The sequence below is a fragment of the Panthera tigris genome, chromosome A2 (assembly GCF_018350195.1).
Source record: "Panthera tigris isolate Pti1 chromosome A2, P.tigris_Pti1_mat1.1, whole genome shotgun sequence".
Lineage (NCBI taxonomy): Eukaryota > Metazoa > Chordata > Mammalia > Carnivora > Felidae > Panthera > Panthera tigris.
In genome coordinates this window covers 61,106,894-61,134,710 of record NC_056661.1, presented here as the reverse complement: position 1 = coordinate 61,134,710, position 27,817 = coordinate 61,106,894, and the positions used below count along the sequence as shown (strand labels likewise).

Genomic DNA, 27,817 nt, shown 5'->3' with positions numbered 1-27,817 from the left:
TGCACTTTACTTGAACTGTTAAAATGATGACTCCAATAGACTGTGACAAGTAACGTACACATTATGTCATACCTACAGCAACCACTAAGAAGCTATACCATAGACAAATACCAGTGGTCAAAAACACCACAGATAAATAAAAATGGAATTATAAAAAACATGGTAGTTCACAGAAAGGCAAGAAAAAAAGGATAGAAATTAAAAACAGGAAGAACAAACAGAAATTAAAAATAACATGTCATACTTAAGCTCTGACATAGTAACAATTACACTAAATGTAAATGGTCTGAATATACCAATTAAAAGATAAAGATTGGAAGAATGGATAAATATTACATGCTGTCTACCAGACTCTACTTAAAAAATAACTTATAGGCAGGTTGAAAGTAAAAGAATGGAAAAAGATAAAGATATGCATATACCTGGAGATATTAAGCAAAGAAAAGCAGAGGTGGCTCTATTATCATCAGATAAAGTAGACTTCAGAGTAGAGAGAATTAATGGAGTCATAAATGAAAAAAGGGCCAATCTACCGAGAAGACACAGCAATCCTAAATGTCCATGTACCAAACAACAAAGCTACAAAATAAGTGAACAAAAAACTAAGAACGAAAGAAGAAAATGAGAAACCACAGCTGTACTTGGAGATTTCACCATCTCTCTCTCAACAACTATGGAAAACTAGAGAGAAAATCCATCATGATGTAGAAGGAGTCAACAACCATCAACCAACAGGATCTAATAGATATTGACGAGACACTTCGCCCAATGCACATTCCTTCCAAGTGCCAATGGAACACACACCAAGATGGACCATATCATGGGCCATAAAACAAATCTCAGTGAATTTGACACAACTGAAGTCATATAGAGTGCCTTTCTCTAGGGACAATGGAATCAACGCAATCAATAACAGAAAGAGAACAGGAAGCAACACATGTTTTAGCGAGGGAGTCTCAAGGGAAAACTTTTTCAATGTACCAAATTCAATGAAAATGAAAAAATACAACATATCAAAATTTGTGAGCCACAGCTAACAGCAGTGCTGACAGGGAAATCTATGGAAGTAAATGCATTAATTAGAGATGAAGAAAAGTCTCAATTTAATAACCTACACTCTCACCCAAGAACCTAGAAAAAGAAGAGCAAGATAAACCCAAAGCAAGTAGAGGAATAAATAATAAAGACTATAAATCAGTGAACCAGAAACAGAAAAGCTAAGTAGAGAAAATTAATGAAACAAAAATCTGGTTTCTTGAAAAGATCAATAATGTTGGCCAATCCCTAGCAAGACTGGTAAAGAACGCAGAACGGACTCAAAGAAGCTATAGATTGATAGCTGCATAGAGAATAGAATCTTCATGGAAGAGCGTCCGTAACAAAATATTATCAATGTATAAAAGACATCACACATCGTGACCAAGCAGAGGTTCATCCAGGGATCCAAGGACAGTTCAATGTTCAAAAACCAACCAACATGACAGACTAATGAAGGAAAATCACATGATTGTGTCCATCACTGTCGGTAAAGCATTTGACAGAATTCAACACCATTTAGGATAAAAACTCCCAGAAAAATAAAAACAGAGGGGAACTTCCTAACCAGATAAAGAAGTCTACAAAGCACCTGCGGCTAACATCATACTTAATGCTGAAAGACTGAGCTCTTTCTCCCTGACTGAAAGCAAAGCAAGCCATCTGCTGTCACGGCCCTTGTCCAGTGTGGTGACGTGACTCCGGCCTGTGTGACAAGGCAAGAAAAGGGAATAAAAACCATGTCTATTGGAAAGGAAGAAATAAATGTCCCTATTTGGGGCTGCCAAACACCGTTCTTAAGGCTAATCATGATCTGGAGCCAAGGAGGCAGCAGGAAATCTGAACCCCCTCGTTCCCAAGGTGAAGAAGGTCCCAGCGCGGAGGGGAGAGCACAGCCCGAGACTCCCTCGGGTGGCCACAGCCGACCAGGGAGACGGCAGGAACACCCTGGGGCCGTGTGTCCAAGCCAAGGGCCACCAAAGGCAGGGGGACCCTGGGCTGGGGAGACGGGGCCTCTGCGTGCCCATCTGACCCCAGCAGACGGGGGGACGGGGAGAGGGAGGGGTTGAGGCCGGTGGTTATCCCAGGCACACAGGGGCTAACAGGCTGGGGCAGTGAAAGGGGGGCCCTGGGTGCAGGGGGTCACAAGGGACACATTTCCTTACACCGTGAGCGAGCTCTGGGGTACAGCGCACAGCACAGTGGTTGTAGTTAATGCGTATTTGAAAGTTTCTAAGGGAGTAAGTTTGAAAAGTTCTCGTCGTAAGAAAAACTAATTGTAAGTATGTATGGTACAGATGCTAGTAACATGGAACCACGTCATACACCTGGACTATAACGGCATGTATCAATTACCTCTCAATTAAGAAAAGGGCCCTGATGGGGCGCCTGGGGGGCTCAGTCAGTTGAGCGTCCAACTTCAGCTCAGGTCATGATCTCGTGATTTGTGGGTTTGAGCCCCGCATGAGGCTCTGTGCTGACAGCTCGTAGCCTAGAGCCTGCTTCCGTTTCTGTGTCTCCCTCTCGCTCTCCTTTCCCGCTCACACTGTCTCTTGCTTTCTCAAAAGTAAATAAACATTAAAAGAAAGAAAAGAAAAAGAAAAGGACTCTGAGGTGATGAGGTCATCAGGGCTGGGAGATGGGGGGTTATGTGACATGGGCTCTGAAGGGACAGTGGGAACTTGAGGTGGGGGTGTGGGCAGTGTGGCCCCAGACCGTTTTCTATTGTTCTGCTGGGTCTGGGCCCAACTGAATACTAGCTGACGGTGGGGGGTGGGGGGGCGGAGCTCACTGTCCCACCTAATTTAGGGCAGAAATAGGTTCCACATTGATTCCAATTCCCTCTATTTCCACTGGAGAAGTTGGGTGGGCACCTCACCCCATACCTGCCTAAGATGGGTCAGGCGTCAGCCGCACCTGGGCCACCCCCCCCCCCACAAACCTCCTCCTTGCCCAGGTCACCTGTCCTGGGGCTGCAGCCCCCTCGGGTCCAGGCCCCCCAGCACAGCAAGGTTTCAAGCTGGTGCAGGTGTCCGAAGCGCCTCTCTGTCCAGAAACACCCCTCAGCAGGTTACTCACACTCGCCCTCCCCAAAGCCCTGTCGGAGCAGGCAGGATGCTCTTCTTTCGCGCAGAGGTAGGGGCGACCAAAGGGTGAGCAGACAGCTGCCCAGCGAGGTCTAAGCAGTGCCTCGTCAAAGCGCCCCCCAGCAGCTCTCACTCTACGTGCCAACCACAAGGTGGTGGCATCCAGAGGCGACATTCCTTCACTGCAGGCCTCCCAGGCTGCAGCAAGTGGAGAGGGGACCCCAGGGAAGGGAAGGGGCTCCTGCCTCTCATTTTTTGCCTCCTTTAACCCTGATCCACCCTGCCGACTCCATCAGATGCAGTGCCCTGCTGGTCCTGTTGTCCTGACCCCACACCCAGCTCCGCCTGTGTGGCCAGTCACAACAGGGCTGGAGGACCCACGGCCAAGCCACAGGGAGCACACAGGACAACACGAAGAGATTCCAAGAGGCTTCAAGAACAAGGGACCCAAGTGTGTCCTAGAAGATGGGGTGGCCATCAGCCCGTGTCCACACTCAGGCCTTTCCCTGAGCTCGCTCAGTGCTGGAACCTGCTGACCCCCCAGGAGGCAGAGGATGGTGTGCTGTGAGCCCAAGATGGTGGGGCTCTTGTCAAGAGGGGACACCGGGCCCCGGGGGTTCTGCACACATGGCTGGTTCCCCTGCAGAGGTTGTCCAGGGGCACAAACTCGTCGGGGAGCAGGCCGACCAGCCTGGGGTCTAAGGAGGGGCCACTGGGCACAATCTGTACCTGTGACACAGGGCCATGCAGTGAGAGGCTGCTTCCACGGCAGGATGGGGGTGGGGGGGTGGGGGGGTAACAGAACCACACACAGACGGCCTGAGGGTAACTTCGTTTATGGGTCAAGCCAAATGCAATGCCAAGTTGTTTTTGTTTTTGTTTTTTTAACCAAAATAAATAAATCAGATTTGTCCCTGTGACGGGTGAGGGGAGCCGCCCCTGGCCCCGGACCTCCTGTACCCCCTGACCGGTTACGGCACGGCCCAGACAAGACCGCTTCCGTCTCCACAGCGTTGGCATTGGGAGAAGCGGGACACGAGGGTGGGCTGAGGGGGTGGGTGTGTGTGCGGGGGGCAGGCAGTGGCCACGTCCTGGCCTGGCCCAGAGCCCCGCATCCTGTGGCCTGGGTGTGGCCTGGCCCCAGGTGGGTGCAGTGTGCACGGGCCCCACAAGCGGCCCAGGCCCCTCTCGAGGGCCAGAAGTGGATGCTGCAGAGAGCGGACCCGCCTTTTCTGTGCCAGGCCAGATGCAGGCCACCTCCCGCCCGCAGCCCCACCCAGCGCCTCGGTTCACCACGCAGTGGGGGCCCCAGTGGAGCCCTGCCCTCTCCCGCCGCTCTGGGGGTTGGGGTGGGTGGCGTGAGGCTGGGCCTGCAGTGCGAGAGGGCCGGGGCACGGCAGACCCTCCTGGGACACCCGCAAGGGCCCCTCTCCACGCGGGATGCTCAGCCGGACAGAAGTCGCGGCACCTGGGGGGATCTGGCCTGGGGGGTGGCCAAGCACTGGGGGTATAGCAGCCTAACGTTAAGCGGGACAGGGTGTGCGGTGCGGTGGACAGCAGAGATGCGGACAGCGCTGAGGCACTATTCTTTAGTGGAGAAGCGAGGGGCGGCTGTGGCGTGGAGGGTGGCGGCTCAGGCGGCCTGGGCAGCGTCTACGAGAAGTTCTTGAAGGCGTCCAGGTCGAAGGCCGTGTCCAGGAGGCGCTGCAGCTCTGTCAGATGGGTCTTCTTGTTGCCAGTGGCCGGAGCCGCGGCTGGATCCCGGCCAGCGTACCTGTGGGGGGGAGGGGGGGTACCATGGGGGCACAGTGAGCCCAGAGCCCCAGCCCCCGCTGAGCCAGCTCCCAGGCCCCGCCCCCATTGCCCCCAAGGCAGCCAGTTCCCAGGGCCGCCCCCAACCCCTGCTCACCACACTGGCTTGGCACGGCTGATGGTGGTGCGCAGCCGCGGCTTCACATAGTCGTAGTAGCCCTGGTTCTTGTGCTCCTCCTGGCACCAGGCCAGCTCAGCGTTGGGGTACTTGCGCACCTCCTGCAGCAGCAGGTCGAAGGGGAACGGGGACAACTGCGGAATGAAGGGTTCCCGTCAGAGGGGATGGGGCCTCGGGCAAGGAGGGATGCTGGCCCCCACTGCAGTGCCATCTTCCCCCACCTGTTCGATCCTGGTGATGGCCACCTGCTCGGCCATGCCCCGGGCCTTCCGCTCGCGGGTGAGGTCATAGTACACCTTGCCGGTGCAGAAGAGAAGTCTCTGGACGTTTGCTGGGTTCTGAGCCGCCAGGCCGTCTTCTGGGATCACCCGCTGGAAGTTGGTTCCTACAAGAGAATCCCCACGGCCGGGGGTCCTCTCAGGACCTGGCCGAGGGCACCCAGGGCCCGCTGCTGCTGCTCGTGCAGGAGCCGGGCCCCCGGGGCAGCCAAGCGAGAACACCAGCTCCGAATGAGCACCAGCCTGGGGGAGGGGGCCCTGGAATCGCTCCGGACCCAGAGCGCCTTGAGAAGCACATCGTGTGCAGTGCATAGTAGGCAAGGCCAGCCCCAGACAGCAAGCAACACCGGTTCCTTCCTCCCAACAGGAGGGCAATGAACTCTGCTCACTCGGCTCAGATTCCCCACGAGGTACAAACACCGAACCTTCCGCGTAGCTGGAACACATACTCAGCTTTCCAGCGCTGGCCCGGCCAGGAGAACCAGACTGCCCTCTGGAAGGGGCATCCAGAAAAGGGTCTCACTTAGTGATACACACATGACACATGCACAATCGTGCTACAGGAACTTTGCCTGTGGAATATAGGCCAGATACAAAAAGCCCACCACGAGCACCAGACTTGGGGGTGACAGAGCTCTTCCTCTAAGACCAGGAAGAAGACAAGGACGCCCACGGCCACCACTCCTGCCCAACCTCATGCTGGAAGTCTCAGCCAGACCAGTGAGGGGAGAAAGGAACATGAGAGGCCTCTGAACTGGAAAAGGAAAAGGTAAAACAATCGGTGTGTAGATGGCCAAAACCCTAGAGATTAGAATAAACCAACCCGGCAAAGTTGCAGGATAAAAACGTCCATACTCAGTGCTCAGTTGCATTTCTGCAGACTAACAACGACTAATCCAAACACAAACAAGAAAGCCCATGTGCACCAGCATCAACGGGATAACTGGAGACGGTGAGGACTTGGGATAAAAACTGTAAGGTGCTGCTGAAAAGCACTGAAGACACAAGTGAACGAAGACGCGTGTTCTGGGGTCAGGCTTATTGCTATTCCGTAGTAACCTCCACACACCAAGAACCACAATTCAACAAGGCAAACAGCCTAACTCAAACTCAGGCGAAACCACGCACAGATGCTTATCCAAAGTGGACGCCCAGATAGCCAGCAGATGTGCGTGAGGGGGCTCAGCATCACTGTCACACAAGTGTAGAGACGAGCTCTGGCGGGCTGAATGTGAGATGGCGCGGCTGCTGTGGACAACAGTTCCTCAAAATCCCACGAACAGAATTACGTGGGTCCCTGCCTCGGGGATGCGCCCGAGTGAGTGGAAAGCAGACTCCAGAAGAGGCGTCTGTACACCCACGTCCACAGAAGCGTCACTCTCAACTGCTCGAACGTGGGAGCAACACCACGTGCACCAAAGGATGAACAGTCCACTCGAGCGGACCGCCCAGACAGGGTAGGTCAACAGCCACAGGGCAGAAACGGTCCCGGCACCTGCTCTGTGACGCCTGCGGGGCAAGGACGGGAGCACAAATGGCCAGACACAGGAGGACATGAGCTGCGCGGCTGCACCCGCGTGCAGGGCCCCTACAGGGTGACCCAGGCACAGCAGCAGGGTGGTAGCCACCGGGTCTGGGGGGGTTCAAACAGACTGGGGAGGCTTCACCTCGACTCAAGATGAAGGCAGCTGCCTGGCCCAGGGGCCTGGGGTCTCTGGGGGTCTCTGTGGGTCTCATGGCAGGTCCCCCTCCTCAGAGTGGGGGAGGTCTTAGCTGACTTGCTCTGCCACCTCTGAAGGAGGCCTGGGGCGCCCAGGCGAAGGCTGCAGACGGGGGCGGGGGCACAACACCCAAGCGCAAACTCTGGCTTCTGGGCCGTCGCGTTCGCTGGTGTGTGTGCAACGACCGCAGGAGACCGTCGCCACCCCACCCCCGGCACACCCACCTGAGAGCATCTCGTCGAAGCTGGTTCTGGCCTCGGGATGCCGCAGCAGGGACTTGGGGGTGAAGATGATGAGCTGGAATGGAGGAGCACAGGCCCGTGATGGGTCAGGCCCCATGGGGTCCAGAGGGAGGCCCACTGTGTGGCCAGGAGCCCCGCATCCACTCTCCCAGCTGCGCTGAGTGCCGGCACCCTGGCCCTGGGCGCCCAGCCTCTCCTCGGGGTCCCCACCCACAGCCAGGCTCTGTGGACTGTGGGTCCTTCACACCCACTTCCCCTTTAACACCCCGCCCAGGAGCCCGCTCGCTGGGACCCTGCCTGGTGTAGCACCCACTATCCCCTACCCACAGGTCCATCCCCCTGCTGGGCAGGGGCCCTGGACTCCTGAGGCCCGGCCTCTGGGCAGGGAGGCCCTGACTGACCGGCTTCCGGAAGGGCAGGAGGATCTGCCGCCGCAGCACATGGAAGAAGTTGCCGGGCGTGGAGCAGTTGACGACGATCCAATTGCAGTCGTATAGCTGGTTTATGTCGAAGTTGGCTTCCTCCAGGTTCTGCAGCATGAGGGAGAGGCCCCAGCCCTGCCTCAGGCACCATGGCTGCCCTGGCAGGGTGCGCGCACGAGGGGACCCCGCCAGGAGCTCTGGCAGCAGCCACACGCTCTCGTTGGGGTTCTGTGTCCTGTTCCCTCCCTCCCTCCCTCCCTCCCTCCGTCAGTCCTGAAATCACCAGAACTTTCCTCTACAGCATCTGCCTGAACCCATCTGCGCACAGCTGCTCCTTGCAGCCCCCGAGGCAGCACCCACAGCAGCAGGACAGAGCCTCTCACTCCGGGGTGGGGGTGGGGGGAGGGTGCTCTACTCACCGGTAGGACGTCCGGGTCGTCATTGCACATCTGCAGGAACCGCTCTGGCCGGGCAGAGGAATGTTCTGGACCCTGGAACCAGACACACAAGTTACAGGCAGAAGGTGTATTTGCAATGTCTCTTCCTTAACGGACTTGGGTCATTTCTGGTCTGAAAAACACCAACTTCCATCAACCTGCTGGCATTTCGACCCCTTTCCTGCCCCCAGAGCATGGAGGGGTGCTTCTGTGTCAGGACAGGGCCCACAGCCTGGCTCCACACGGCTCCTCCTGTGGGGCCTCGGCAGTGAGGACAGTCCTTCTAGGCCCAGGGCGGGGACAGGGAGGTGGCAGGGCGTTTGAGCTGGTGTGACCCGCACCGGCACCCCTGCTTCCCTCCAGAGGTGGAATGGGACCTACCACCTGCCCTGGGGGGTAGGGGGAAGCAGACTGCACCCTGGGCAGGAGGGAGGGCGGGAACTCACCATGCCCTCCATGCCGTGGGGCAGCAGCAGCACGATGCCGTTCTGCCGCACCCACTTAGCCTGTCCTGGGCAGATGAACTGGTCGATGATGCACTGGGCCGTGTTGTGGAAGTCACCAAACTGTGCCTCCCAGAGGACCAGGGCGTTGGGACTGGCCATGGCAAAACCCAGCTCGAAGCCTGCAGAGCGCGGAGGAGGAGGGAGGAGGGAGGAGAGCGGACCTGAGCCTACAGGCGGGCGGGCAGGGGCAGCAAGGGCTGGGCCTGAGGGCCGTGGCACTCACCCAGGACCCCGTACTCAGACAGCGAGCTGTTGCACACGGTGTAGGGAGCCTGGTTGGGCCAGAGGTGGTTCATGGGGATGCAGGTCTTCTTGTCCACGTTCTGGTCATGGAGCACGTGGTGGCGGTGGCTGGGGTGGAACAGCACAGGGTAGACGCGGGAGTTGCAGGGCGTTGGACCGATGAGGAGACCCAGGCAGTAACCCGTTCTCAGCCGAAGTGCCCCCATCGGAGCAGGGAAGGGGTGTGTCTGGGCCAACAACGGGACTGCATGGCTGCTTCCCAGTAGTGATTTTCTTCTCAGGATAAATGCCAGGGCCCTCCCCTTCCGTCCCCTGCACTTCACTGGGGCCACGAGATCACGCAGTTACCTAAAAGTGCCTCGCTCCACGTCCTGGCCGCTCAGCCGGATGTGGATACCCTCCTTCAGGAGGGAGCCGAAAGCCATGTACTCCGCCAGGGCCCAGTCCACGGTCCTGTTCTTCACCAGCTCCCCACGTGTCTTCAGGATGCGGCTCAGCCCTGTAGAGACGACGCTCACCAGCTGCCCGTTATACCCCCTCGTGATGAGAGCTTGTGGTGTCTCCTCTGGCCCAGCCCCTGGGGTCCTGACTTGCCTCCCAGGGGGCAGAGGCTTCCTCACCTCCATGAATGGTGAAGTTCTCCACGGGCACGGAGCTGGCCACGTTCCCGATGTGCGTCAGAATGTCCTCTGTCAGGCCCGTGGGCGGGCAGGTCATGCTCCTCGGCTGCCCGTCCAGGGTGAAGAAGCCTATGATGGGAGGCCCAGCTGACGCACAGCCACCACCGTCCCGGAACCAAACTGTGGGCCCTGGGGGCGCTGTGGGGGTGGGTGAGGGGCGCATGGTGACGTCCCCGCTGCTTACCGGGCCAGGGGGAGTCTAGCCAGTGCTTGATGTGCAGGATCTTCTCGTCCTTGGACCTGGTGAAGGCCTCCTCGCAGATCTTGTCGTACTTGGAGATCTCCTCCTGGAGGGCGGGGCACAGCACAGCTGTTGGGGGAGCTGCACAACAGGCCCCAGGGTCCCCGTGTGCACAACCACTCAGAGGCCAGCGAGGAGCTGCCGTCCTTTTCTACGCCCAGCACCTTCTTCTCCAAGTCTGGGGAGCCCCCACCCCCACCCCGCTGGCTTCCTTGCAAACTGGCCCAGTTCATATGACTTCTAGCACCACTGGGAGAGGGGAGGCCCGCCGCGCCACCCCATCGCCAGCCCTGACCTCCACACGGCCACCAAAGCCAGCCCTTCCTGCCTCTGTGCCCTGAGCATGGGCACGGGCCTCTCTTAACCTGTCAGGAGTGACCAGATCCACAACAGGCCCTTTACCTGCCCCTGCCCGCCCCCGGGCTCTCAGGACCCACCTCTTTTGTGAGCTCCCTGCAGCCGCAGGACAGTCAAGAAGTGACAGTTGTAAATATTGCGCATGCTCTTACTTGGGGCCTCTGGCCGGCCGCACCTCATACTCACCTCGTACTCAGGCTGGTTGACCACGCCCTGGGACACCAGCAACTCCGCGTACTTCTGCAGCACTGGCTTCTGCTTGCGGATCTGCTTGTACATGAGCGGCTGCGTGAACATGGGCTCGTCCATCTCGTTGTGGCCATTGCGCCGGTAGCACACCTGGACACAGCCCAAGATGCCAGTGTCAGAAACACACAAGCGCCTGCCCCCAACTCCTGTGTGATGCCTCAGTGCACCTCCTCTAGAATTAGGGTCTATGTCTCCTTCACACCAGAGTTGCTCTGTCACAGAAGATGGAACAAGAGTGACCTGGGGACACCCTGGGATGAGACCCCAGCTACTTTCTTTCCCGGGCATGGCTCACCCAGGCTGGAGCCTCGGGAGCTCTGGGGAGGAGCGGCAAGGCGAACCTGCACCAGGGAGCCTGGCCCTTCTCTCCCTGGCGCAGACAGGGGTGGCTCACCAGGTCCACCACCACGTCCTTGTGGAATGTGCTCCTCCACTCGGCTGCCACCTTGCACACGTACATGACGGCCTCTGGGTCGTCCGCGTTCACGTGGAAAATGGGGGCATTCACGACGCGGGCCACGTCAGTGGGGTAGGGTGAGGAGCGGGCCATGCGCGGGTCTGTGGTGAAGCCGATCTGCAAGGGACACCCAGGCAGGGTGGGCAGAGCGCCACCAGCTGGCGGCCACCCGGCTGCACCAGCCCCACCAGGTCCCCAAGTACCTGTTTAGGGTTACTTATTTATTTATTTGTAAATTTACATCCTTATTTTTTTAATGTTTACTCATTTCTGAGAGAGAGAGAGAGCATGCGCGCGAGAGCGAGCGGGGGAGGGGCAGAGAAAGAGGGAGATACAGAATCCGAAGCAGGATCCAGGCTCCGAGTTGCCAGCACAGAGCCCGACCTGGAGCTTGAACTCACAAGCTGTGAGATCATGACCTAAGCCGAAGTCAGACACTCAACTGACTGAGCCCCACAGGAACCCCTAGGTCTTTAAAAAATTTTTTTGTTGTTTCTTATTCTATGAACAAAATTCATACATGTTCAATATACAGAGTTTGGAAAACAGTATAAAAAAATGAAAAGTTAAACAAAGTTGTGTATCTTTCCACCAGCCAGTGGAAATATCTTGATGTTTTTCTTTGCACATGTACACATGTAACCTATGTTTAAAATTCTGAATGCTATTCTCTAACAGCCTATAATAACTAACCCTAACTTTACCGTAATCCCCACTTTTCCTCCTGAAGCATTCAGGGTTGAGTTGTAGAATTCCCATTTCCTAAAACAGGGACATGCCCTCACTAGCCTGAGCAGTTCCATGTCCTAAATACGTAACCTGACCCACGGTGTCCACACACACTGTGCCTGATGACCCACCTTTCTGCCCCCGGTCCAGCGTCCAATCCAGCACATCACCCCGTGCCAGTCTTGTCTCATCTGGAAGGCTCCCCACCTCCTCGGTTTTCCGAGGCACTGGCATTTGTCTATGTTGGTGGCCTGTGGTCAATCCGCTGTTGCTGGACACATTCTTACACAGGGTTGGTCCAGCAACATGGACTTCATGTGCGAACTCTCCCAGCAAAGAGAACTGAGGCACAGGGCGAGCACTGTGGACATTTCCGAACAGCAGTAAACTGCTCTTCAAAAGTGTGAGCATGCGTGTCTGTGCCCCACGCTCTTGCCAGCACAAATGAGTGCCCTGTGCTTCCTCTCACTGCACGGGGACTCTTTCTCTAAGACATCAGATATTCTAATGCTTATACGGCACTGCCTCCTATGGCTCTGCCAAAAGTTATGCAAAGGCTTCTATCGTCAGGCATATAGCTTATTTCCCACTCTTGTACCAACATGGTTTTGACACACACAGAAAAATATTTAGCTCCCGAAGCCTTCCTCAGGAGAGAATTTTAGAAGGTTGAACCTGAGGCACGTTCTTAGCAAGACAAGGGCCAGGACGGCAGCCACTTCTCCTGCTACAGATCTTACCGACCCCACGCACGCCATCAACTGTGGCATCAGAATCAGTGAAGAGATTAAAGAAAACCCTTGCTAAACTGAAGCTCTTACAGAACACTGGGCATCATTTATCACATGTTGCTTTCACATACTCTCCTTTATCACACTAGCTAAAGAGATGAGAAATAGAAACCGATGAGGATGTTAACTGATGACAGTTCTCATGGACACGTCTTCAACAGTCTCCTCGCCTGGGAAATGAGCACAGGGACTGGTGAGTTAGTGATCACAGCATACGTGCCGTCTCTAGTGCCTCACAGGAAGGAAACTGCTCTGGAAGGTTAAGACCTCAGGCCCTCGGCTGCCCCCCACCCCAATGTCCGCCAGTTACTAGCTTCTGTGTCTTTAAGCACATACGGATGTGGGCACACACACGTGTGTGTGGAGACGGTGTGCTCTGTGGGTGTGCACGCACACAGACGTAGGGAGATAGGTGTTTACACACAATACCTTTCTGCACGTAACAGATCTTGTAGGTCATTTCAACAGTGTATGAAACAGTTGAAACAGTTTCACTGCGTGGTATTAATCACTTCGATAACTTAGGTCAGTGCTTATTCGTGGGCCAGGCACTATTCTGAGCATTTTATGTATATTAATTTTCATGCGTTAATTCATGTAAGCCGTATGACACACATGTGGGTACACCATAAATTATGTAACCAGCTCCCCATTGATCTAGGGATGGAAATTTTCATGTCTGGTCTTGTTGCATTAGCGATGTCTTTAAAGACATCGTGAGGGCACCAGTGGGAAGATCCCACTGACTGGAACTGCTGGTGTGAGAGCCAGAGACCCTGAGGTCAGCCCTGGCTGGAGCCCTGTCTCCCTCAGCCCTGCGGCTGGTCCCCAGCTGGAACAGAGCTGGTTGCTGAAGTTCTTCCTGTCACTCCACTGAGACCGGATTTCTGGTTGTTAGCACCCATGGTGCCGACTCTGCTGTCACATTCTTGCTGTGTGAATCATTCGCTCACAGGAAGGGAGCCCTCATGCTTCCTGGGCCTTCTATCTTCTGGGCTACACGGGCCCAGCTTCCTGGGAGGGTAGTTTCCAGACACTGCCATCCTAGGACACTCTCCCCTGGATCCGGCCTCAGGCAGGTGCAACCAGGATGCTTAGCTTTCTGTCACAAGAAGTCTGACACACCCAAGGCCTACCTGTACCGTTTTTGTGTAACGTGATTCTTAAATCGGAATGTTATTAAATGTTTCTATTGCAGAGAAGGAGGGTTTCACCCCAGTGATTTAAGAAACCAGGAAGAGAGGCTACATTAAATCCAAAGCAAATAGAAGGAAAGGAACAACAAAGAGCAGAAATCAATGAACTAGAAAAACAGGAAAATACAGAAAATGCAATGAAGCCAAAGCTGTCCCTTTGGAAACAACAACCAATCTACAACCACAGCAATTGAAAACAAAAAGAGAAAAGACACGAATTATCAATATCAGGAATGAGATAAGGGATTCCAGGACAGATGCTAATAACAGAACATCACAAACTCTAAGGACACAAATTGTAATTGTACGACTTACATGAAAGAAATTACCATAGCTCACTCAAGAACAAACAGACCTGGAGAGTCTTATGTATACTAAAGAAATGGAATTTATACTTAAAAGAAATGTTCTCATAGGGACTTGCACTTCTGGAAGATGAAGGAGGTGAACCTTTCCCTATTCTTCCTACCAAGGACAATGGAAGCCCCAGGACATTATCTGTAGAGTAAACATAAAACTCTGAAGGTAGACAGAAGTCAGACTAGCCAGGGACCATAGGGCCCGAGGAGTGACTCAATGACAGGTCCCAGGACGTCTCCTCCTATACCCTGGGCTGGGTGCTGGAGCAGGTTGCTTGGCAACACCAGCAGGGGGAGCCTGGGTGGCTCAGTTGGGTAAGTGTCAGCCTTCTTGGTTTTGGCTCAGGTATGATCTGACGGTTCATGGGTTCGAGCCCCTCGCTGGGCTCTGTGTTGGCAGTGCAGAGCGTGCTTGGGATCCTCTCTCTCTTTCACTCTCTGCTCCTCTCTTGCTTGCACGGTCTCTTGTCTATCAAAATAAATAAACTAAAAAAACTCCCAAAAACAAAAAACAAAACACCAGCAGGCACAGGCAGGAAAGCCAGAGGACCAAGACACTATTAGACAATTGCCACCCTGCTGCAGCCAGCCCACAGAAAACACCGTGGCCCTTCCCCACCCCCACCCAAGATGCCTAGGAGGTGGGCCTCACAGAAGATTTAAGTAAGATCGGAGTCTCACAACAAAATGCTCAAAACATCCCAATGTCATTTGAAAACCAGTGGAATGTTACACCAACACCTGGGAAAACCTCATGGAGTAAGAGAAAGCAATCGGCAGTCAGCACCACGATGACACATGTTAGAATCACCTCACAAAGACATCACAAAAGATGTCAGGAAAATACTTCGATGAAATTACGAACATGCCTGGCATGCGTGAAAAAAATAAAAGCTCTCAGCAAAGACACAGGAGACATAAACAGAACTAAGTGGAAGTTTAGAACTTAAAAGTAAAGGAAATTGGGGGAAAACCCTGAATATTGGTCTGTATAGTGGAACAGGGCAGAGAGGAAAGAATCAGTGACCTTGGGATCACCCCAAATCTCAAGAAATAGAGACTGAAGGGCACCATGAACAAAGCCTCAGGAAATGTGGGCTCTAACAACGTGTCTGACGTTGGTGCCGCTGGAGACCCAGAAAGAGGGGGTGGGGCTTAATAAATGTCTGAAGTAAGAGACACTGTCTGCAGAAATAAACATAAAAGAGGGGGTGAGAGACCTGTCCTCTGGAAACTGAGGACATTCTGATGAAAGACACTGATTATGACACAAATAGAAAGATATACCATGCTCATGGATTGGCAAAATAAATATTAAAATGTCCAAACTGCCCAAAGCCACCTACAAATTTAATTCAATCCCTATATAAATACCAGTGGCATTTTTCACAGAAATAGAGCAACAAATCCTAAAATTTAGATGGAACTACAAGACCACGAAGAGCCAAAACAGTATTGAGAAGGAAGAACCAAGCTAGAGGCACCACATTCCCTGATTTCAAATGATACTACAAAGTGTAATGATCAAAACAGTGGTCCTGTCATAAAAACAGACACATAGACCAATGACAGAATGGAGAGCCCAGAAATAAACCCATGCCTCTATGGTCAATTAAGTTATGACAAAGGAGCCAAAAATATACAATGAGGAAAGGACAGTCTTTTCAACAAACGGCATTGGGAAAACTGCACGGCTACATGCAAAAGAATGAAACCAGACCACATTCTTCCATCACACACAAAATAAACTCAAAACAAAGACTTGAATGTAAGGCCTGAAAACCATAAAACTCCTGGAAGAAAACACAGGCTGCAAGCTCTTGGATGTTAGTCTTAGTGACTTTTTGGAAATGACACCAAAAGCAAAGAAAACAAAAGCAAAAATCAACAAGTGGGGCTCTATCAAACTAAAAGTTTCTGCACAGCGAAGGAAACCATTACCACAATGAGAAGGCAGCCATGGAATGGGAGAAAATATTTGCAAACTGTATATCAAATTGTATATATGGGATTCATACTCCAAATACATTAAGAACTGATACTACTCAGCAAAAAACAATCCAATTAAAAAACAGGCAGAGGATCTGCACAGATATTTCCCCAAAGAAGACATCCAGATGCCAACAGACACATGAAAACATGCTCCATATCACTCATCATCAGGAAAATACAAATCAAAACCACAATGAGATACCACCTCACACCTGTCTGAATGGCGAAAATCAACAACTCAGGAAGCAACAGGTGTTGGCGAGGATGCAGAGAAAGGGGAGCCCTTGTTCACTGCTGGTGGGAACGCAGACTGGTGCAGTCACTCCGGAAAACAGTACTGAGGTTCCTCAGAAAGTTAACAATGGAACTACCCTATGACCCAGTAATTCCACTTCTGCGTATTATCTGAAGAAAACAAAATCACTAATTCAAAAAGATACATGCACCCCTATGTTTACTGCAGATTTATTTACAATAGCCAAGACACGTAAACAATCCAGGTAGCCATCAACGGATGAATGGATAAAGAAGATGTAATATATATACAATGGAAAATTATTAGGAAATCAAAGAAGGAGGGGCGCCTGGGTGGCTCTGTCGGTTAAGTGTCCCACTTTGGCTCAGGTCATGATCTCGAGGTTCATGAATTTGAGCTCTGCATCAGGCTCTGTGCTGACAGCACAGAGCCTGCTTCCTATCCTCTGATCCTCTGCCCATCCTCGTCTCTCTGCCCCTCCCCTCCTGCTCTCAAAAATAAATAAACATAAAAAAAAAAAAACCCAAAAACAAATCAAAGAAAGAAATCTTGTCATCTGTGACAACACGCATGGACCTTGAGGGCATTTCGCTAAGTGAAATAAGTTGAAGACAAATACTGTATGAACTCCTTTGTATGCGGAATTTAAAACAAAACCAAACCCAAACTCATAGAGAACGTTTTGGTGGTTGCCAGAGGTGGGAGTGGGGAGGAGCATGGGTAAAAGGAGTGAAGTTGGTTTGGAAAAAAAGATACAATGTTTGAAAATTCCCCAAATTTGTCAAAAGATACAAATCTACAGATTCAAGCAGCTGAATGATGCCACGTCACGTGTCACGTGGGTGGGGGAAAGACGGTCTTCTTCACAGGTGGTGAGGTGTAAGGCAAGCCCCCCCTCCTTGCCTCACACGCAAAAGTTAACTCCAGGGGGTCACAGACATAAGAGCTTAGAGGGAAACAAAGGAGGAAAAGTACAAAACTTTCGGGCTTCAAAAAACAACTCAAGAAAGTGAAAAAGCCATAAAGTAAGAGGAAACATTTGCAAATCATTTATCTGATAAAGGGCTTGTATCCACAATATATGAAGAATTCTCACAACTCATAACAAAGAATCCCATTTACAAATGGGCAGAAAATCTTTGTGGATATTTCTCCAAAGATCTACAAATGGCCAATAAACACATGTGAAAATGCTCAACATCGTCAGTCATTAGGGAAATGCAAAAACCAGTTCACACCCTCTTTGATGGCTGAGACAGAAGGGAGACAGTAAGAAGTGTGAGAGAAGACCTGGGAAAGTGGGAGCCCTCAGACACTGTGGACGTGGGGGGAATGGCGGCCTCCTGGGAAAACAGTCTGTGGGGTCCTCCAGAGGGTACTCAGAGCTACCATGTGACCCCACAACCCCGCTCCTGGTACGTGCCACACAGAAGCCTGCGCCTGGAGCAGCGTTATGTGTATCAGCCAGGAGGTACAAACGGTCCAAATGTCCGTCAACAGACACGTGGGTGGACAGCACTTGACAAAGCCACAGGACAGCTATCCACGGCTATCACAAGGATGAAGTCCTGACTATGATGTGGCTAATGGCTGTGTAGGCCTGGGGAGCACGGGGGGCAAGCATGTGACACCTAAGAGACACAGAGTTTCTTCAGACAACGTGATGCTCTACAAGAGTGAGGACACCAGAAGCCGCTGTCTGCTGTGGGGATCCCAGCTCAGTAAAGCTGCTGAGACAGAGAAAACGTGGAGCAAAGCCCCAACAGGGTGGACGGGAAGAAATCAGGTGCCATGCAATCGAGACCTGAACGCAAAGACAAGGGAAAGGCCTTCCCATGGCCAACACTCTGGGCCACCAAGCCTCCTGCCGGCAAATTCCACTCAGTGTTTACAGAGGAAGTTAACACCCACTCTACACAGGCTTTTCCAGAAAACAGAAGATGAGGGAGAAGTTCCCAGCTTACTTTATGAGGCCAGCGTTACCCTGCACAGCCAGACCAGGCTGACACGGCCAGAACACCACAGAGCCACGTGGTGTGTGAGCGGACACAAGAGTCCCACACTCAGAGTGGATTCACTGTCCGCAAACCAGTTGACCATCTTCAGAGACGCAGAAAAGCATCTGCTAAGAAACACCAGCCCCTTGTGATAAATACTGCCTACAAACTGGGAACCGCCTGCAAAGGCACGGACAGAAAACCTACTGCAAGCACCACACTTAGCGGCCAAGACTGAGCACTTTTGTCCTAAATGGGGAACAAGGAAGGGACGTCTTCCCTCCCCCCTCCACGCTCTGCTTACATCCTGGCCGCACAACAGGAAAGAGAAACACGAGGTGTTTACGTATGTAGGTTGGACACAAAGAAACAAAACGGTCGCCAAGACAGGGCTGTTAATACAGAAATTCCAAACTATCACAAAAAAATTAGTAAAAGCGAGTTTAATAAAGTTGTGGGATAAAAAACGCAAAACTGAACTCTATTTCTATATCCTAGTAACACCTGGATATTAAAGTGTTTAAAAAGTACCCTTTATGATAGCCCCCAAACAGTGAAATATTTAGGTGTCTCACAAAACACGTGCAGGATCTACACTTGGAGGATTACAAAATACCTAGACAGAAATTAAAAAGAATCAAAATAATGGAGAGATTTACATATTCTCAGATCAGAAGGCTCAGTGTTGTTGCAGCTGTGGCCCCTCCCTAGCGGACATACCTGCCAGCGCACTTCTAATCACAATACCAGAGCTTTGTGGAAACTGACAAGCTGCTTCTACAGTTTGGATGAAAAGGCTACCAACTTAGAAAAGCCAGAACAATGTGAAGAAGGAAGGAAGCCGGAGGACTCCCACGGCGGCCTCCAGACACACAGCAGAGCTACGTCATCAACGTGGTGTCAGCAGAAGGGACACACGCACATCAGTAGAAAAGAACAGAGGCAGAACAGACCTGCAGTCACGTGGTCAATTCATTTGACAGTCCTTTCCACAGACTGTACCGGAACAAGTGGATATCTACACCCACCTCGAAACTCCAAATACATCACAGACTACACCCTATAGAAAAGATGAAACTGTAAAACTTCCAGATGGGGGAAAATCTTCGTGACCTCGGCAAGGCAAAGTTTCTTTAGATCTGACATCAAAAACATGATCCAGGAGTGCCTGGGTGGCTCAGTCGGTTGAGCGTCTGACTTTGGCTCAGGTCATGCTTTCACAGTTCATGGATTTGAGCCCAGCGTCAGGCTCTGTGCTTTTGCAGGGTCCTTGGTCCCCCCTCCCCTTCCCCTGCTTGTGCCCTCTCTCTCAAAAATAAACAAACATTAAAAAAAAAAAAAAAAGAAAAAAGACAATGCATTGTCCACATTCTTGTAAAAAGACATGTATCTTTATAATCAGAAAAGAGCAACTATGCTAAAAAACTGACACACGCCACCGTAGGTAAGACTAATATGAGCACAAGGGCCCTTGGGAGGGTCTGACCACAAACCCGATGCTGTGGCCTCAGTGGTCTCTGCCACCAAGATGCAGAGGCTGCCTGGAGCCCGGGTTACCTGGTTGTTGACGACCACGTGGACGGTGCCGTGAGTTGTGTAGGACGGCAGGTCGCTCAGATGGAAGGTCTCGTACACGATGCCCTGGCCGGCGAAGGCAGCATCTCCATGCAGAAGGATAGACATGACCTATACACGTGCAGAGAACACCCCAAATCTGACAGAGCCCCGACCACCACATCCACAAGGCACCCCAGAGACAGTCACTTGTCTGCTTTCCCAAAAATAATGTTTTAAAAAAATTTTTTTCTTAAACGTTTATTTATTTTCGAGAGACAGACAGAGCGTGAGCAGGGGAGGGGCAGAAAGAGAGAAGGAGACACAGAATCCAAAGGAGGCACCAGGCTCTGAGCTGTCAGCACAGAGCCCGACGTGGGGCTGGAACTCATGAACCGAACCGTGAGATCATGACTGTAGCCAGTCAGTGGCTCAAATGACTGAGCCACCCAGGCACTCCCCAAAATAACGTGTTTTGAGACCATTTCAGACTTAGAAGAAGTGGCAGAACACAAGACCCCCTAGACTCCTTCCAGTGTGTCTGCCCTGCATCTGCATACCTGTCACAGAGCCCACGGACCCCATGCTGAGCACAGCAGGTGGGACCCTCCACCAGGGCAGCAATGCAGGCCGGGCCTTGACCGGGAGCAGCCCATTGCCCCTCCTGTGTCCACAGCCCAGACAGGCCCGGGGTTCTGGGGTGCTTCATGAACAGGCTCAGGAATGGCGCCCTCTGTGCCAGGACACCTCAGCTGTGTCCCCCATTCACCCAGCCGTGTCCCCCGTTCACCCAACTGTGTCCCCCATTCACTCAGCATTTCCCCTGTGTCGTGAGAAAGGTCTCTGTGAGGACCTCAGTACCCCGCTCCTCATCAAACTCTGCCCGGCTGTGGTCGCTCCAGCGTGTGTTTGCTGGGGTTCCAGAAGAGCCTTCCCTTCTCACCCTTTACGTGTGCTACTGCAGGTTCAGGAAGCCCTAGTCCGTCTGGGAGGCACCACGGGCTCACAGAGCCCTAGTCTGTCCAGGAGACTATAAACGATTAGTGTGATAGTGACTCCGTGGCGCCCACCGTCCCAGATTTGGCATGGGAGCCCCGTGCCATCTGGATGGGCTCCGTGGCTCCCGCGCCTCCTGCTCTCTGGCCAGGCGAGGTTCAGCCTCACGCTGCGTGGCCCCCGCACAGCCTGGAACCACATTTCTCTGGGAGCCTGCGTCCTTGAGCAGAGCACGGGATCCAAGATTAGTATTTGCACACAAGGGTGTCTCCTGGTGTCCGTGTCTCTGGCAGGATGGCAACACTGCCCCACGCCCTCCTCCCTGCATGTCTGTGAGCACCTCTTGCACCATGAGACACTGTTCCTGCCGCCTCGACATATCCCCAGCGCCCCTGCTCCTGACAGCCTCCCGTGTGTCTGTCCTCAGTGCCAGGAAGGGAAGGTCTGTGACGTCCTTCTTGGGGACAAAATCTAGATCTATTAAACAGAACCCTGCGTGTCCTGCCTCCAGATGCTCACGAGGACAGGGGGATGGCGGACATGGTGCTAGGTTTGTGCAGGGGCCTGCTTGGTGCAGCTGGGGGGAAGGTCACGGGAGCCCTCCTCCCGTCGTGCTGTCTCTCCTGAACTGGTAAAGCCACATGGCTGTCCCAGAGGCTCCTTCGGCGTGGTGCTGCTTGCTGACGCCACAGGTGCCCAGCGTTCCTGGTGTCTGACAGCCCCCGGTGTCCCACACGGACCCTGGCAGGAGCGGGTCTCAGGGCAGCCACCCCTCTACACCAGGGGCCGCTTTCCCACAAACACCCAAAGGGCCAATAGGGCCAGACTCTGCCTTGGTCACGCCTACAGAGGTTACATGACTGTTCTTAAATGCCGAGTGACATGGTGTAACAGACCCCAGCCCGGCATCCTCAGCGGAACAGAAACTGCAGACGGTGGGGTCTAGGTTCATGGCCGAGGCGGGTGCAGGCTCATGCCTGGGCAGCAGCGCTCCCCAAGACCGGAGCCTCTCCTGGCCGCACATCGCACGGCAGGACCTATCAGTGCCGTCGCCTGGAGCACGTTACCTGTGCCTGACAGCTTTTGCCTGTTTCCTCCCTCTCTAGGATGCTCCCAGCACTCCCACTGAGTGCTGCTTTGGGGACAAACAAGGACACCACACGGAGCTTCCTGCCATCTCACTCCCTGCTCGGCTCCCAACGCCCCAGCGAGTGTCCTAGCCCAGGACAACGGAAATGCTGGAGGCAATGGTCATGCTGGCCTCCTCCCCATCCCTCCCCGGCCACCCTATCCTTGCTGGTCCCAGGGGCTGCATGGGGTCCCTTTCCACCTGGAGTGTGTACGGCACCGCCCAGGCCCCTAAGCCCCTGGGTGTGGCCTTCACATCCTGCCCCTTGTGTGCAGGGCATCCGTCAGCGCAGGAACCACTTCCTGTTGCCAATGCCTGGCCCAGACCCATCGCCGCTAACAATGTCCCTTGTCACCCTCTGCGTGTGGTACTAGTGAACCTATGGGATTTTGAATCACAGAACCTGGTAAACGAATGCTCGGCTCCACCTGTAATGAGCTTAACTCGTGTAAAGGTTGCCCTGGGCCAGCGGCCCCCTCTGCCCTCAGTGCCCTCGACAGGCCTCTACCCTAGCCCGTCTTCATCTCCAGAGAAGGTCCTTTTTTGGAAGACCAGCTTCACCACAGACGTGATGGTGGCAGCGGCCCCTCCAGCCCAGCCCTGTGCTCACCACCTGGGAGGGAGCACTCTGAAGGCAGGCCTGGGTCACCATATACAGGTCCCTTGAGGTCCGCTCAGAATACTTTGTTAAATGCCAGAAACTCGAGGTCTGAGATACGACTGGGCCTGTGAGCCCATCCTGGCCGGCCCCCCACGGCCTTACCTTCTTGCCCTCTGTGTCCCCGCAGTAAAACTGCTCGGCCTTGGTCTTGCCCATCACCACGGGGTCTGCAGCCTCGAGGTGGGAGGGGTTGGCCACCAGTGACAGGGTGATGTTCCTGTCGGTCACGCGGTTGATGCGCCGGTGGTACATGCCCAGATGGTACTTCACGTCCCCGGAACCCTGACACACAAACAGCAGTCTTGGCTCTTGGAGGGAGGGGTTCAGGCTGCTGTGCTACATCCAGTCCTAGGACTCCCAACCTGCAAAGGTTCTTCCCAGGACGGCTCCCGCCCATGGCACCGGGAGGAGGTCCTCTGCCAAGGAGCACATCCTGGACCCCCAGCAGGAGGCCTGGGGGTTGTTGCTGGGCCTCTGACCTGTGGCCGTCCCTCTTTTCTCAGAGAGGACGGCTCCGGGCACGTCCTCTATGAGTGGGGTGGAGTGGGGTGGAGCCCCCACCCCTGGAGGCTGTCCTGAGAAACACACGGAGAGGGGATCCCATGTGGGCTGAGCTGCGCCAGACGTTTCTGGGAGAAAGTGGGGGCCTCACCTCATCGGCAGCCTCCAGCTTTGAATCGAACTGGCAGAAGATCTGCTCCAGCTCCTTCCTGATGACATTGGCAAGCACGTTCAGCCGCCCCCTGGGACACAGAGACCGGTGAGCGGGGATCAGCTGCTCTGGGCACCTCAGGCCACGGTGTGGCAGGAGGCAGGAAGGCGGAAAACAGGCCGCTGCCCATGGGGAACACTCCACTAGTCCCTTCGGCTGCGGCCCCACATGGTCAGGGATGGGGGAGGCTCATGGGGACGGTCACCGGGGCGGGCACCTGTGGGGCATCCCCATGATCACGTAGTCCACTCCATTCTCACTGGACTTGTCGATGATGGTCTTGAGCGCAGGAATCAGCACCTCACACCCCTCCAGACCAAAGCGCTTCTCGGATGACCACTTTCGCTGCAGGAAATCCTCAAACCTGGACAGGGACCGAGTCATCCCGAAGAGCCAGGTCACCTGGGCCAGTGCGGCTCGCAGGGCCTGCAGCCCCGCCTCCTGCAGCGACCCCCTGCCCTGAGCGCAGCCCCCACCTGGTAGACCGCACGAGCCTGGCCAGCAAGGTCCGCTTCTCCTCGTTGGTGAACTGCATGATCCCCGGTGTCTCAAACTTCTGCCGGATCCACTGGCACTGCTCCAGGTCATTGATGAACATGAACTCCACCCCGATGTGCTGACAGTACGCCATCTGCTTCACACACACAGACCCCATCAAGGCTGCTTGCCCAGGGCCGCTGGCCGCCCACCCAGCTATGAGGCCAGAACAGATGCAGCAGAGCCGGCTGTGACCCAGGGCAGAGACCAGGGTGGCGCCAGGCCTGGGTCCACGGCCCCCTCTCGCTGCCAGTGTGGCCGCAAGGTGCTTCCTTGGGGTCACGCTGTGCCCACTAAGCAGGGAGGGGCAGCGATAACCATGGGGCCACAGTGCTTCCCTTTGTGGCAGGAGGACGGAGGCACCTGCCAGGGGACCGGACGACTCTGGGAAGATAGCCTCCCTGAGCCCAAGGTCAGACTGTGCCTGGTGCCAAAAGAAAGAAGGGACCACACTGTTGGTAGGTGATGGAGCTCAATGGCCACCTAAGATTTGCAGGTGCTTAGGTTTTAAATTCAACTTTTAATGACTGCCTCCTCTTGGGAAGGCCGGGTCCTACAGCAGCGTGCTTGCACACATTGCAAAGCAAAGGGCCCTGAACAGAGCGAACGCATCCCATCCACAGTGCAGACGTTGCCACTGGGAGGGAGGCCGTGTGTCCTGTGGGAAGCATGGGCTCCCTGGACAGGAAATGGTGGGGGGGGACACAGGAAGGCCAGGAGGGCCCAGCCTCAGGGTGGGGGGCCTGGGCCCAGGCCCGTCTGTATCCTCCACCAGTTCAGGGTGAGAGTAAACCCCAAATCAACATATGAGCTAAAGAAGAAAGCACCTGGTGTGGCAATAGGGCTATTTTATGAACCCCAAAACGTCTCCAACAGCCACACCGTCCAAGCACTCAGTACCAGGTTCTGTCTGTGCCCCATCGGTTTTTACAACAGATACGGAGCCTACTGGCACAGGGCAGGGCAGGGACATGCCCCAGGCCCTTTGATCCTGTCATCTGGAAGAGTGAGCATCTCTGCACACTGCTCCATGATTGTGAAACAAAGGAAGGTTTGCCCTGAACTCAAAATAACAGCCAAGCACTACACACGCCATCATGCTAGCCAGGAGGAGGACGACCTTGTCTGGGGATGAAGAGGAAGCGAGCTGGGGAGGGCCTTGGTGCTTTGGATCAGTTCATCAGCCAGGTCAATGAGGGTGTCTCAGTGATAACAGAGGGTGCAAGAAGTCCGGGGCTGGGGCTGCTGGGCCGCCCTCCCTGACTGCACGGTTAGCACTAGCTTCACGGTGCCAGGCTGACCCACAGAACATGTAACACAGCCCAAACAGAGTGCCTCTGAACATGAACCCTCCTCTCTCAGCTTCAAAAAGGTCTTCCTGGGGTCTCAATACGATCTTCAAGGCCCAGAGAGAGGGGGAGTGAGATGGAGGGGAGGGTAGGAGTTAAGAAGGCGGGGAGGGGAGAACAGGAAGGAAAAGGGGAAGGAAGGAGGGAAAGGGGAAGAGGGAGAGATGGAGAGGAAAGCAGAAGAAGGGGGGAAAGGGGACAGGGAGAGGGAAGAGGGAGGGAAAGGAGGAGGGGAGGGAGAGAGGGGGGAGAGGAGGGGGAAGGGGGAAAGATGGAGGGGAAAACAGAAGAAGGGGGGGAAGGGGAGAGGGAAGAGGGAGGGGAAGAGGGAGAGGAAGGAGAGGCAGGGAGAAGGGGAAAGGAGGGGGAGGGAGGGGGAAGAGGGAGAGATGGAGGGGAAAGCAGAGGAGGGAAGGGGAAGGGAGAAGGGGAGGGGCAGGGAGAGGAAGAGGGAGGGAGAGGAAGGAAGAAGGGGCTAGAGGGAACAGGAGGGGGACAAAGAGAAAAGAGGAAGGGGGACAGAGGGTGAGGGCAGGGGAGAGAAGGACGAGGGGGAGGAAGGGGGCAGGGAGAGAGGAGAAGGGATGGAGAAGGAAGAAGGGGGCAGGGGAGGGGAGGGGGAAGGAGGAGGCAGGGGAGCTCTGGGCACAGGTGGGAAGAGGGCAATGACAGGTGCCCCTGACACCTGCTCACACCTGTGGGGCATAATTTCCCTGAGGGAACACTTAGAAGATCAAAGGAAAGATCAGGCAGAAACTAGAAACGAGTGAGGTCAGTGTGGGTTGAGCTACTAACTGGGACATGTGGTTACTGGGACCTGGACGCAGTTTTGTTTTTCCCATTCCTGGCTCCATCCCCAGGAGAAACAGCAGCGAGTTTGAGGGGTGGTTCTCAGCCTCTCTCCCTAGAAACAGGTGCCGAGTGGCCCTGGCTGCAAGCAGATCGTATAGCCCTGGGGCCCCGGGCCTGGCCTGTGGTTCTGGCAGCGCACGTGCGCCAGCAACCTAGTGTGGACAGGCGTGCGTGAACGTCCGCACCACCGGCAGGCAGGCAGGTCTGCCCAAATGCCTGGCCACCATGAGCACAGCACTGGGGTGGGGATGTGGGCACCCTGGGGTTGGGACACGCTATGGTCAAGGTCCCACACCTTAAGAGTGGGCTCCTGGGCTGAAAGAGAGCCGTGGGGCTCTGCTCCCTCCCAACGCCGGGGTCAGGGCCACCGGAGACTCCAGCCTGAGGAGGTCAAGCACAGGGCTCTGAACATCTCCACTGTGCTCTGGCAGGGGAGGAGGGCTGAGCTCCCCACTGGAGACCATCTCTGTGAAGGGAAGGAGGGGCAGATGCACAGCATGAGCTCCTGTGCCGACTGGTTCAGTCCCCGCCTTCCGGAGAAACCGTCAACTCTGAGATGGCTGAGGTGCCTGCGGGCAGGGGTGCAGCGTGCACAGGCTCATCTGGATGAGGACAGGTCTACAAGGGGTGCTGTTTCTGGGGTCTAGACCAGGAGAGTGCCTGGTCAGGAATGTCCCAGAGAAACACAACATGAGCACACATGGAATTAAAATTTTTCTAATAGTGCTGAATGAGTCCTCAGACCATGTAGTGAAGTATCAACACGTCAGGTCTTTAATACTAAAAGGTTACTCAGATCCTCTGTACACTTCCAGTGCTCAACCGCCACAGGTGGCTGCTGGCCGCGTGTGCACAGAGCGGGTCTATACACTGCAGTCAAGGTGCACATGGAGGAAGAGGAGGGACCAAAAGTCCATTGCCTTGGCCAATCCTGCCCACCCCTCCCTGATGTCCACCTTCCCTCATGCTTCCCCGTGCTCACCTGTCCCCCATGCCCACCCCTCCCTGGTGCCTGTCTCGCCCCAATGTCCACCCCTCCCTGCCATGCTCACCCCTCCCCCATGCCCACCCTCCCTGAGGTCTACCCTTCCCCCCTCCCCACCCTTCCCTGTGCTCACCTGTCCCCCATGCCCACCCCTCCCTGATGCCCACCCCGCCCCAATGTCCACCCCTCCCTGCCATGCCCATCCCTCCCCCATGCCCACCCTCCCTGAGGTCTACCTTTCCCCCCCTCCCCTCCCTTCCCTGTGCTCACCTGTCCCCCATGCCCACCCCTCCCTGATGTCTACCCTTCCCCTCCCACCCTTCCCTCCCACACTCAACTGTCCCCCATGCCCACCCCTCCCTGATGCCCACCCCTCCCCATGTCCACACCCTCATGCTGGCACCAGGTCACCAAGTTTCTACATTTTACCCCACAGCCTAGAAGTGACGAAGACCAAACTGAGGTGCTGATGCCATAGGCCACTTGTCACAAGTTAGACAATGTCACCAATAGACACTCAGACCTTTCTAAGCCACCGTAGCCACATGTGGTACCACTGAAAGGTGCATTTTGATCAGACCCCACCGGCTGGAGTTGGGTCCCCATTGTCACACCTGAGTCACAGGGCTGGGGCTCTGGCTCAGTGGATGCAGGTGTCAATGGTGGTTCTAGGGCCCAGCCTGCAGACCCGCTGCCCGGTGTCCTTCAGCTGGGGATTCCAGGAACGCCAGGTGCCACCCGTGATTCAGAGCGTGCGTGCCAGGCAGCACCCCAGAAGGCTGCACAAACCCGCGGGGAGCCCACTGCGGAGTAGTTTTTTTCTCAGTCTGTCTGAAT

At 54.5% G+C, this 27,817-nt stretch overlaps 1 protein-coding gene across 3 annotated transcripts in view; it reads right to left on the bottom strand.

The window, feature by feature from the left end:
* Positions 1–3,942: 3,942 nt before the first annotated feature.
* Positions 3,943–27,817, bottom strand: part of OGDH (oxoglutarate dehydrogenase) — a 65,899-nt gene continuing 42,024 nt past the window's right edge. For all 3 annotated transcript variants that reach the window (XM_042962877.1, XM_042962887.1, XM_042962895.1), the window contains 18 exons: positions 23,734–23,888; positions 23,475–23,621; positions 23,198–23,288; positions 22,648–22,827; positions 19,763–19,891; positions 10,823–11,002; positions 10,366–10,518; positions 9,766–9,868; positions 9,522–9,650; positions 9,250–9,400; positions 8,882–9,009; positions 8,599–8,777; positions 8,135–8,206; positions 7,695–7,823; positions 7,276–7,348; positions 5,274–5,437; positions 5,032–5,186; positions 3,943–4,896 (listed from right to left, as the gene is read on the bottom strand). In XM_042962877.1, the coding sequence (XP_042818811.1) occupies positions 4,776–4,896; positions 5,032–5,186; positions 5,274–5,437; positions 7,276–7,348; positions 7,695–7,823; positions 8,135–8,206; positions 8,599–8,777; positions 8,882–9,009; positions 9,250–9,400; positions 9,522–9,650; positions 9,766–9,868; positions 10,366–10,518; positions 10,823–11,002; positions 19,763–19,891; positions 22,648–22,827; positions 23,198–23,288; positions 23,475–23,621; positions 23,734–23,888 (2,439 nt within the window). In that variant the 3' untranslated portion in view covers positions 3,943–4,775. The remainder of the gene's footprint in view (positions 4,897–5,031; positions 5,187–5,273; positions 5,438–7,275; positions 7,349–7,694; positions 7,824–8,134; positions 8,207–8,598; positions 8,778–8,881; positions 9,010–9,249; positions 9,401–9,521; positions 9,651–9,765; positions 9,869–10,365; positions 10,519–10,822; positions 11,003–19,762; positions 19,892–22,647; positions 22,828–23,197; positions 23,289–23,474; positions 23,622–23,733; positions 23,889–27,817) is intronic.